Source organism: Mastomys coucha, unplaced genomic scaffold, assembly GCF_008632895.1.
Source record: "Mastomys coucha isolate ucsf_1 unplaced genomic scaffold, UCSF_Mcou_1 pScaffold21, whole genome shotgun sequence".
In the NCBI taxonomy this organism is placed as follows: domain Eukaryota; kingdom Metazoa; phylum Chordata; class Mammalia; order Rodentia; family Muridae; genus Mastomys; species Mastomys coucha.
This window is the reverse complement of record NW_022196904.1, coordinates 9,615,007-9,626,992: the sequence shown is the minus strand read 5'-3', so window position 1 is coordinate 9,626,992 and position 11,986 is coordinate 9,615,007. Positions and strand designations below refer to the sequence as shown.

At 49.1% G+C, this 11,986-nt stretch overlaps 1 protein-coding gene across 1 annotated transcript; it reads right to left on the bottom strand.

Moving 5' to 3' along the window:
- Positions 1 to 502: 502 nt before the first annotated feature.
- On the bottom strand, positions 503 to 7,046 carry Znf446 (zinc finger protein 446). The gene is given in 8 exon segments (XM_031385374.1): positions 503 to 2,415; positions 2,622 to 2,703; positions 4,761 to 4,855; positions 5,134 to 5,335; positions 5,408 to 5,788; positions 6,671 to 6,827; positions 6,829 to 6,886; positions 6,889 to 7,046. Coding segments are annotated over 8 exon segments (1,617 nt in total). The 5' UTR covers positions 6,974 to 7,046; the 3' UTR covers positions 503 to 1,858.
- Between the last annotated feature and the right edge of the window lie 4,940 nt (positions 7,047 to 11,986).

The window sequence follows — 11,986 nt, the reverse complement described above, 5'->3', positions numbered from 1 at the left end:
CACACACACACACACCTAAAACAACAACAAACCGGATTTGTGAGCAAGAATGGACAGTATTGAAAACTTAGGTTTCTAGACAACACTTTGATGTGCCCATCTACAGAATTTATTTGCTTTATTTCTTTACTTTTTTTTTGTTTTTTGTTTTTTTTCCCCGAGACAGGGTTTCTCTCTGTATAGCCCTGGCTGTCCTGGAACTCATTCTGTAGACCAGGCTGGCCTAGAACTCAGAAATCCTCTTGCCTCTGCCTCCCAAGTGCTGGGATTAAAGGCATGCGCCACCACTGCCCAGCTTCTTTACTTATTTTTAAGACAGGGTCTCACTACAATAGCCCCTGGCTGTCCTGGAACACATTGTGTAAAGCAGTCTGACCTCGAACTAACAGAGATCTGCCTACAGCTCTAAATCCTGCTCCGTATTTGTAAATTTTAAAATTAAAAGTATTTAAATTAAAAAGACTTTATTAAAATTAAAATTAAAATTAAAAGTCTTAGCCTGGCCCAATGACACACAACTTTAATTCCAACACTCAGGGGCTGAGGTTGAAGGACTACAGATAGTTTGAGGGCATTAAAGTGAAACTGTCTTAAACATACATACAGAGAATTTAAAATACCAACCTGGGCTTGGTGGTACAAGCCTATAGTTCCAACACATAGGAAGCTGAGACAGGATCACCAGTTAGAGGCCAGCAGCTGCTGTGTTAGGAGACCCTGTCTTAAAAGAAAAGCTCCTGCTTTATCACCTGGGCTTAAGGTGATCCCTCTGGAATATCTAAGGGGACCCATGCCATTGCAAAGGCCCTGTAAGCAGAAATCAGAGTATCAATGATTCAACAAGGTAAACAACTACCCACTGCTAAAGATGGAAAAAGAGGTCATAAGCCAAGGGTCTCAGGTAGCTCCCAGGATGAGTCTGTCTTTGATCTAGTGAGACGTGCTTCAGCGCTTTGGTGTTGGAACAATTAGTAAGTAAATCTGTTTTGATCCACCTAGTTTACAGGCATAGTTAATAGGACACCATGCACTGAAAAATCCTGAGTGACTGTCCAGAGGGTCACAGTTCCCTGGGCATCGAGGGGTGGCCCTTTGTCCTCCAGTTTAATGGTGAACTGGCCATGTGGGGTGTAGCCTTCACCTAGAGGCATGCATGGCCTGAGGCACCCATAGAACTTCTAACTTCTCAGAAGCCACTCATGTCCCCTCATACTCCCAAAGGAAAGTCAGTTGTTCATCCAAGTCCAAGTTCAGGAATTCAAAGTTGGGGGAGGGGGCCGGGAAGCAATGTGTGTGGCCAAGAAACTAGGTAGGCTGGTGGAGAGAAGTGACTAATTAGACCTTTGGGGCCCAGCTGCCCCGTCGTGGTTCCTGTGAGCAGCACACACGGCTGCTCTTTTGGTCAGTGGAAGTCAGAAGTCAGAATTTTTACTTATCAATTCTTGTTACAGATGTATAACTTACGTTAAAAATCCAGCACACTAGTATGAGGGTCACATGCAGCAGGATACAAAGGCAGCTGTGGTTTCCAGTACCTTCCACAGAGACTTCTTGCCCAGCCACTGCAAGGAGGGACCTAAGGCAATTTCTGAGCATCCTGAAGTAGGGAGTGTCCACCTCTTGTACAAGTGGATAGGTTAGTAATTGAACCCAGGCCTGGCTCCACAAAGCAGGAGCCAAAGGAAGGGAATAGACTCCTCTCCTCACACTGGATAGTCTGGCGTTGGACAGGGCAACCTTCTTGCAATCCCTGACTCACTTGGGGTGCCTTAGAACCCTCCTCTTAGTTAGAGAGGATGCCAGAAGTGGTGCATTAGGGGATGGAGGCATCCAAGGTGAGACATGCCTGCCCAGCTGCTCATGGGCCCTCTGGCTGGTGGATCTTCCTATGAATGACCAGTTGAAACTTCCAGTCAAAGCTACACCCACAGTCCCGGCAGAAGTGGCGCCGCTGGCCTGCATGACTCTTGCGGTGGATGACCAGCTGTGACTTCCAGCTGAAGCTGCGCCCACACTCCACGCATGTATATCCCCGAAGGCCAGGGGAGCGCGTTGTGGCTGGCTCCCAGGCCACCTGTGATGGTCTTTCCAGGCCTGGCCGACTCGTGTGTGTACGGAGATGGATGATAAAAACCGACTTCCAATCAAAACTGAGGCCACACTGCTCACAAATGTACAGCTTCCGAGGTGTGGGCCTAGCTGGGGCTTCAAGCACTGGTGTGGGAGACAAGCCTGGAGGGTCCTTGCAAGGGCTCTGTCTTTTACTTGGAGTGGCTTGAACTAGCCTTGGACGTGCAGTGGCTCCCACTTCTGGAGGATGGCTCCCAAGGAACTCTGGTCCTTCGTTTGGCGTCTCCTGTTTTGGTCTCAGCTCAGAGTCAATATGTGTCTCTGGCTGTAGCAGCGGCAGGCTTGCTGGGGTGGAAAGAACGTTCATTTGGGGGCTTGCACACATGGGGGCTTGCACAAAAGTATAGGGGTGGGCACCTTTTGGTAGAAGAGAGATGCAGCTGGATGCTGGCCCGTTGTACTGGGAGTCCCAGTTGGGGGCCTAGTACATGTGGGAGGTATATGGAGGATGGGGCAGGAAAGATAGGACAGGGAAGGCCATTGATCCTCACCCTGGGACACCACTGTGTCGTACTTCTCCGGCATCACACCCCAGCACAGCTCTTTTTGTGATGAGTCCAACAGGCCCCACTCCTGCAAGAATGCAACCAATCACTGCTTCTCCCAGGCAGCCTCACATCCCTACCCACCACCCTGTGGGTAGCAGGTTACTGACTCTCCATCTGCTGCAGGCTAAGGACTAAGGCAGAACTGGCACTGGTGAGTACCGGGTCAGCTTTCATCTGTCCAACCCACCATCTCTGTCTTCTCAGTGGTCTAGCTCAGTGATGGCCAGAAGGACTGAAATTCTGGGTAGGTCTTGGAGAAAGACACAGAGGCTGTCCTGATCCTTCTAGTCACTACACTATGAACAGGATGTGCTGGAAGGTCAGTAAGAGGCCTGCAGACTATCTGAACTTCACCTACCTTCTGTCATTAACAAAACTGAAAATTCTTCCTTGGGGTGAGAGATTTTTCTTTGTCCTTTATTGGGGCGCCTCTGAGAAAGAGTAAGTCTATGTAGCCCAGGTTGGCCTCAAATGCATTATGTCACTGAGGATAACGTGAAAGTTCTGATTTTCCAGTCTCTACCTCCTGAGTTTTGGGATTACTGGTTTATATACAGTGCTGGAGATAGAACCTAGGACCTCATGCATGCTAGGTAGGCACTCCACCAAGTGAGCTACATTTGCAATTTATTTATTTTATTTTATTTTTTAGAAAGAGGACTAAGGAGCCAGGTATGGTAGGTGCACACTTTAATCCCAGCGTCAGGGGCAGAGGCCATCCTGGTCTACATACTGAGATCCAGGACATTTGGGGGCTGCGTAGAGAGATAAGACAAAACAAAAACAAAAACAAAAACAAAAACAAGGGCTGAGGAGATGGCTCAGTGATTAAGAGTGCTGACTGCTTTTCCAGAGATCCTGAGTTCAAATCCCAGTAACCACACGGTGGCTCACAACCATCTGGAATGGGATCTGATGCCCTCTTCTGGTGGGTCTGAAGATAGCTACAGTGTACTCATACACATAAAATAAATAAATCTTTAAAAAAACAAAAACAAAAACAAAAACAGGGTGGGGTGGGAAGGAAGACTAAGATTAAAAAAAGAATAATGAAGCTGAGCATGGTGGAGCATACCTTTAATGCCAGCACTCGGGAGTTCCTTGGTCTACAAAGCCAGTCCAGGACAGCCAGGGCTTGTACTGAGAAACCTTGTCCTGAACTGCCCCCTCCCACACAAACAAACAAACAAACAAAAAGAGGAGAAGGAAGAGGAGGAGAGAAGAGGAGGAGAGATTTTAGGACTGTGATGAGGTGAGTAGGCAAAGGTGATGGAGAAAGAAAGCTCAGGTGCTTGGTGCCAGCTGGCAGCTGGTTCAGGAAATGTCTGAAGACGGGTAGTTTGGCGGCAAGACAGGGGCCTAGCTATGATGGCCTTACCAAGGAAAGAATTCCTTGCCCTGAAATCTGCCATATAGGTCTTTGATAGGTTGAGAAAAAAAACCGGAAGGACAAGCCAAAGCAAATCCGGAGAAAGGGAGGTGGCAGCCACAGTTACATCTAGAGGTGGTACTATTGTCTGGAATGAAGGAAGACACCAGAGAGGGATCAGAGAAGGGTTTCTTAATCTTGAAGGACACCCTAACTAGGCATTCTATTGAGGAAGGGAGGGGCTCAGAAGCAGAAAGAACCTGGAGAGGACAGATCCCTATCCCTTCCACGCTAACTATATACACTCAGGTAGCAGGTTAAGCTCAGGTTCCATGTCACTGTACTGAACTCAGGACTGCAGGAATCCTGCAGTGGCAGTCCCCTCTGCAACTGTACACATAACAGCTGGCTCATGGCCTGTATATACTGCAAACCTTTCCAGTAACTGACTTCTCTGGAGGTGAGGAAGCCATGCCCACTAGTTCTAGCCACTCTGGACCTAGGGCTTAAATCCTTTTTAGTGAGATTCTACCAGTCTATTCTTCAGCTCTTAGGGCTTGATGGCAGGGAAGGTATTTACTACTCAGAAGTAGTAAAAAAACACATGAGTCACTGGCAGGGGATCCTATAAAACTACAGGGCAGAACACAGCCACCAGAGACACTCCCTCCTCCCACATACAGGGCCTGCATTTCCTGCTAGAGGCTGTTTACCTGGATCCTTCCTGGTTGGAAGGATATGGAGGCTGTCTCCTGATGTTCAAGAGGTCCCTCGGGGTCCTCGGCTGGAAGGAGGGTGCTTGGAGATACTGAGAAAGAGAGGCAGATGGAAAGAAGTATCAAGCAGTTGCTACTGCATTGACCTTTGGCCTGCCTCTGCCATGTGACATGGGGGAGCTCAGCCCCGTTCCTTCTCAGGAATCCAGCTTTACGGTCCCTTCAGAGTCCCTATCTCAGCTGGGATTGTCCAGACTCATTTTAGGAGTTGCAGCCCTGACACAACCTCTCCCAGGACATCTTTCTCTGACTTCACCCCCACCCCACCCCCGCCCCAGGGATTTGAAGTTCAGATGTCACATCCCCTTACCCATCTCCTGCCCATCAACACTGACTTCCTCCTTCACACTGCGATTGATCTGGGTAGATGTGTCTATCCCGGCGTCCTGTGGTGCCTCCGCAGGGCCTGCCTTGGAGGACTCTGTTGCTACTGAGATGTGGTGGCTCCCTGAGGACTCCTTAGTCTTCTGGACTAGAGGAAGCATCTTTGGCTTCAGGATGTGGGCTGTGATCTGAAGAGAAGCATGTCACAGGGGCTCTCCCTTCAATCTGTCCCTCTAAGAAGCTAATGTCATTATACTCACCCAGCCCAGCAGCTGCCCAGGATCATGCTGCAGCTTCTCAACAAGGGCTGCGGCCTCCTCGGGGCTTCCTGGTCGCTGCCCTCGAACCCAGGCCTGGATCTCAGGGGGCAACACACCCAGGAACTGTTCCAAAACCAGCAACTCTATCATGTGCTCTTTGGAGGATGACTCAGGCTGTAGCCACTGGTGACACAACTCTCGTAGCTGGGCCAGTGCCTCTCGGGGTCCCTCAACCTCCTCATAGCAGAAACCCCGGAAACGGAGTCGTGCGGCCTCGGGCTCCTCAAGGGTGGTCCTGGAGTCTCTGAGGGATAGGTGTGGGGTACCCAGAGGAGATGGCATTCTTGTTTTGAAGGGTCTTTTTGGAGGTGACAGAGGGACCTACAGAAAAGGAAGAATGTCATCTAAGGTCAGAACACATACGCCAGACCCCTCCTAGAAGCCGGTAAGGAACCCTGAGGCCAGGTGAACTTCAAGGAAAGTCATGGGAGATGCAGGCCCAAAAGCAGTTTCGATCTTTTGAGAAAGCCTTGAAGATAAATGACTGGGTGGAATGTGTCCAGGGACCTTCTTAGAAAACTGCAAATGACTGGCTCAAACATTTGGGTACAACAGAGGGCTTCTCGGAGATGAACGTGGCTCCCCCAGTAGACAAAGGGTCAAGCAGGACACAGGCCAGACCATCACCCAGAGTGAACTGGAGCCCCGAGGCTTCAGTCAGGAGGCAGACCACCGTGCTAGCTGAAGAGTTAGCTCTGGGGCCTAAGTACATCACCACCTGGGCCAGAGCTGAAAGCCTGGGTGCATTCCCAGGAGCTTACATGGGCTGGGAGACACTGCTTGCTGACCACAGCTGAACTGTGGATGCCTCATACTGCCTCAGCCTACTATGCATGTGAAATCCTAAAACAAAAGCCAAACCAAACATCCCCGTTTTGTGTGGAGTCGTATAAACTGTAACCCGTGTCCCAGCTCTTAAGAGGTGCTGGTTTTAAATCGGCTCTCTTGGGACATCTGTTCTGTTCTGGAGAAACTCAAGAGTTGGGGTGTCAGGTTCTGACACAGGAAAGGGGTGGGTCCGACAGCTGGGAAGCGCTCTCGGTGATCCGAGGAGCAGGATTACGACGCTGCGCCCGCCCAGCTAGGAGTGCGCTCACCTCTGACGCGTGGGGGAGCCCCAGGAGCTTGGGGCACTTCCAGGAAGTGACACCGAGCGCGTCCCACTGCCACTCATAGAACGCCCCGCCTCGTGCGTTGCCCTACCAGCCTGGCCAATCCTGCACCAGCTCCGCGGGAACGGCCCCCCCACCCCTCGCTAGGACTACGTCTCCCGTGAGCCTCAGCAAGGACGACAGCACGCTTCCAGGGCCTTTCACGCGCGAGGCTCTTCGTCCCTCTCCTTGGGGTCGCGTTGCGGCAGTGCGCCAGGGAGTTCCCTCTCCTGACTTGGCAGCCGTTCTTCTCTTGCAACCTCAGCCTAGGACTCACGTACGACGGACCCGACGGCGGGTTAGCCTCCTTACGCATGTGCGCAGCGGACCTGGTTTCTATTGGCCAGTGAGGCATCCTGACCAATCAGAGCTGGCGCTCCCCGAAGGACTCTCGCTCCATGTGTCTCCTAGGTAACAGCTCACAACTTACGGCCTCCTGTTGTTCTATGAGTTAACGCTGTAAGGCTCACCCTGCCTTGGAGAAGGCCTAGGTGGAGGCTCCTTGGCCTCTTGAGTTCAAGCGTCATCCCAGACTGTTCCAGACAATCCCGGTGGGAGGCAGTGTTGGGCGAGAAGAACCCAGTATGGCCTCCATCGGATCTCCGTTAAGCTCCCTGGATATTGTGGGGGCAGTAGGCCCACGGGTGAGCAAGCGCTCAGAGGAGGTAACCATGTAATTTACCCCCTCACTATTAGTCTTCAGATAACAGTACTGAAAATAAGGCCAGAGGTTTCTGTTTGAAATTATGAGGTACACTCAACCCTTACTTAGGAGGTTGTAGTTAGACTAGGTGACTTATATTTATTTTTCCCAATAGGCAGTTGGTGTGGTTTTGTTCGTTTGGGGGGAACGGTTCTGTTTGTTTGTTTTTGTTTTTTCGAGACAGGGTTTCTCTGTGTAGCCCTGCCTGTCCTGGAACTCACCCTGTAGACCATGGCCTCAAACCTCAAACTCAGAAATCCACCTGCCTCTGCCTGCCTCCCAAGTACTGAGAATTAAAGGCATTGAACCACCACTGCCCGGCTTTTTTTTTTTTTTCTTAAAGTCCCTGGCTGGCCAGAAACTCACTCTGTAGCTAGCCTGGAGATCACTCAATAGTTCTGCCAGTCTCTGTCTCCCATTTGCTGAGATTAAAGGCATGGGCCACCAAACCTGACAGAGGCTTTTTAATTTAATTGCAGATGGGGTTAGCTTTATTTCCACATATCAAATGGCTAGACCATGATATAAACCATTCAATCCTGAACTGGATCTGCCTACTCTGGTTTCTTCTGATTCTCACGGACCTCCTCCTTGGCAGCTGCTGTCAGAGAGCAGTGGTTCTCTATATCCAAAACTCCTGAGCAGTTATGTCGGTAGGATTTGTCTTTTACAGATTCTCTGCACACAACTCTCACTATCTACCTGTTGAGGAGAAGCAGGCCTTTAAGGGGGTTCCCGGGAGCTCTCCCTTGGAAGCACCTTTGTTCTAGTGCTCCCTAGTGCTCCCCTCCATGGCTGGCTGGTTTCTAAGCCTTCTATGTGCCACAGGTTGAATCTTGTGATGGTATACATCTTACCCCTGGGCTTGGCATGGCTATTACCATCTTTATTTCTCCCTTTTTCTGGCCATTAAATCTAGGACCACATATTTAATAGGTAAACTATCATTGAGCTAGCCCCAACTCAGTCCTTAATTACTCTGGTTATATTGGGTTGGCCAATGTAACCATAAAAAATTTTATTTTTCGAGTCAGGATTTAAGTTCCCCCAGGTTAGCCTCTTAAAGCAGAGGGCCTGTGGTGACCTACTGACCTGGCTCTTAGGGTAACAAAATAAAAATTACATCAGATAGCTAGGTCTATGATACTGGAGTGTTCAACTTTCCTCTTGGGGTGGGAAGACATTTTGGTCACCAGTCCTTCTTGCCCAACTGTGTGTGATCTTAGAAATGATAAATTTTAAGGTAAAAATTGATTAGGGTTGGGATTCTTCAGTCACTCATGTTCTTGTAAATGTTACAGCTCTGGGGAGGAAGGGGAGAAGCCTTCCCCAATGGCAATGTTACAGCTCTGAAGGGAAAGGTGTCCTGGAAGTTGGGAGCCATGAAATACCATGAAATCGCAACATACAACAAACCTCAGACAAGAGATTTATTGGGAGTGAAAAACTCTGAAGGTGGTTGCGTCTGCTCAGGTGAGAAGCAGCAGAGAACTGAGCAGAAAACAAGGTGTGTGTGTGTGTGTGTGTGTGTGTGTGTGTATTATATCCCCCCTGGGGGGGGTTGGTGGGTTTTCAAGTCCTTTTTTTTCCCCTTTCTTATTTATTTTATGTATATGAGTACACTGTAGCTGTCTTCAGCCACACCAGAAGAGGGCATCGATCTCATTTCAGATGGCTGTGAGCCATCATGTGGTTGCAGGGAATTGAACTCAGGACTTGTAAGAAGAGCAGTCAGTGCCCTTAACCAGTGAGCCATCTCTCCTGCCGGAGCTTGGGTTTTTTACTCTGTAGGGAGGAGCTTGGACCCAATGCATCTGGAGGGGCTGGAGCCATTATGGCCCTCTGAGTGTTTTGTGGGCAGAGCTTGGCCACTCTCGCTCCTTAAAGGGCTTACACTTGTAACCCCAACAAACTGATTTACCAAGCAGGACTTAGGAGTCTTTCTCTGGTGTTTTCTTTCTTTCCATTTGGAATGTACGTTTATGGCTGCCCAGGAAAATCATGAGACAGAGATCCCAGTGTCAGCTCAGTATTTGATTTCCCTTAAATGCGGGTTGACTCACCTCCTGGTTTCCAAGTGTCATTGTCATTTATGTTATCCCCCTCCCCATCTTCACCTGTAGACTTACATTAGCTAAGTGTGGCGTGTGGTGCATCATGTTCACCTGAAGAGCTAAGTGTTGAGTTTGGTGCATGTATTTGTTTGGTTTGGGGGGTGGAGGGGTTCGGGCTGTTTTGTTATTTTAAGACAGGATTTCTATATCCTACAGCTTCTGTTTTCCCAGTTTTGAGGATATAGGCAGGTGCTACCAAGCCTAGCTGGTTTAACATTTCGACTTAGAAAGCCCAACACATTTATACAGGCGCAGCCTGTTAAGAGGAACCAGCCCAATATAACCATAGTTCCTGGGAAGACCATGCACAGGGGTCTTGGGTGTTGGAAGAGGTAGATTCAAGGAGGACGAAGGTAAAAAGTAATTGGCTTACAAGCAGAGGAGGCTGGTGAGGAAGAGAAGATGGCATTGATTCCAGTCTGTGGGCCCAGAAAGGCTCAGGACATCTCTGCTTCAGGTTTCCTTGGGGAAACCTGTTGGGGACTGTTGGGGAACTCATTTGCTCAGTGTATCTTTGGTCCTGGGCCTTCGTGGCATTATATAGCTCCATCCAAGAGGAGCTGACAGTGGGCCTATCGGGTATCAGGAGGTCAAGGTCAGAGAATTTTCCCATACCGGGTCTTAGGCAGCTGGATCCTGTACAAAATCCCTCCTTGCATAAATGAATGAGGTTTAGTGGACAGATGTGTCTGACTCCACTGGTAGATGGGTGGGACAGGCGTGTTTTATGTATAGAGGGTAGCTGCAAAATGGTTTTGTTGCTTTTTTTCTTTTCTCTTTCTTTTTTTGTTTTTTTTCGAGTCAGGGTTTCTCTGTGTAGCCTTGGCTATCCTGGAACTCACTCTGTAGACCAGGCTGGCCTCGAACTCAGAAATCCACCTGCCTCTGCCTCCCAAGTGCTGGGATTAAAGTCATGCACCACCACTGCCCGGTGGTTTTGTTGCTTTTTTGAGACAAGGTCTCACTATGGACCCCCAACTGCTATGTAGATCTGTTTGTCTCTGTCTCTTGGGTACAGGATTAAAGGTGTCCATCACAGTATCTGACCTTTTAAACTTTTTTTCTCCAAACTGTCTCAGTAGCCCCACACTGATCTGGACAATTAACTCCTGATCCTCCTCTCTCAGCCTCCCAAAGTTACAGGTCTGCACCGCCATACCTCCAGATGACAGGACTGGAGTTCCCAAAGGGCGGACTCAACTTTGCACATGCACTCATCCTCAACAGCAGACACAGTCACAGCACTACACAGTCACAGCACTGACTCGTTCTTCTTACACTCTTCCTTCCCATAGCCCAATCCACAAAGGCTCATCTTTCAACAGAACTGCTGCTCTGGAGCAGTTCCACTTTTCCCAGATCTCTGGCTTCCCCCACCTACCCATGGCCACCAAGGGGATGTAGATGACTTCATCCTACCCTGGGCTGCAGATAAGCTGTACCTCTACCCTATGGCCTCTCTGAGAACCCAGATTAAAGCCAAAGCCTCGGGGAGGTGAGATGGCTCAGCAGGTAAGAGCACTGACTGCTCTTCCAAAGGTCCTGAGTTTAGATCCCAGCAACTACATGGTGGCTCACAACCACCCATAATGAGATCGGTCGCCCTTTCTGGTGCATCTGAAGACAGCTGCAGTAAATTACTCCGGAGCGTGTGGGCTGGATAGAGCGGGGCTGGCAGAGCTCCTGAGATCAACAGCAGCCACATACATGATAGCTCATGGCCATCTGTACAGCTACAGTGTTCTCATACACAAAGTAAATTTAAAAAAAAAAAGAAAGCCAACGCCTCTGTGCTGCCTCCAATGGCATGCTTGTGTATATCCATTTAATATCTGCTTTGTCTCAAGGTAAAAACAAGTATTATTGTTCACACAGGTGTATCTCAACTCAGTTTTTTTTTTTTCTTTTTTAAGATAGGGGCTTCAATGCTGGGCTGTGATGGTGCATGCCTTTCATCCCAGTGCTTGGGAGGCAGAAGCAGGTGGATTTCTCTGAATTCAAGGCCAGCCTGTTCTACAGAGCTACATCCTGTTCCAGGAAGATCAGGGCTACACAGAGAAGCCCTGTCTTGGAACAAAACACAAGGCCTCAAACTATCCTTGAGTTGCCTCTTCTAACTCCTAAGTGTGGGGATTCCAGGCATGCCACAACAAGCCTAGTTCTTTGAACTAATTAAAACCCAAAACTGAGGTAGAAGAACATAGTTCAGTTGGTGGAGTGCTTGCTAAATAGGCACAAGGTTTAATCTCCAGCATTGAATAAACCTGGCATGGAGTTGTATGCCTATAGTCTCAGCACTTAGAAAGTAAAGGCAGGAGAACAGAAGTTCAAGGCCAGTCTTGGCTACAGAGACATTTGGAGGCTAACCTGGGTTACATGAGACCCTGTCTCAAAACAACATCAGGGCCAACAAGATAGCTCAGTGGTTAAAAGCATGTACCATGAAGCCTTACAGTTTGAGTTCTATCCCCAGCACCCATATGGTGGAAGGAGAAAACTGATTCCTGAAAATTGTCCTTTGACTCTGCACGCATGCCCTCCCTTACATACA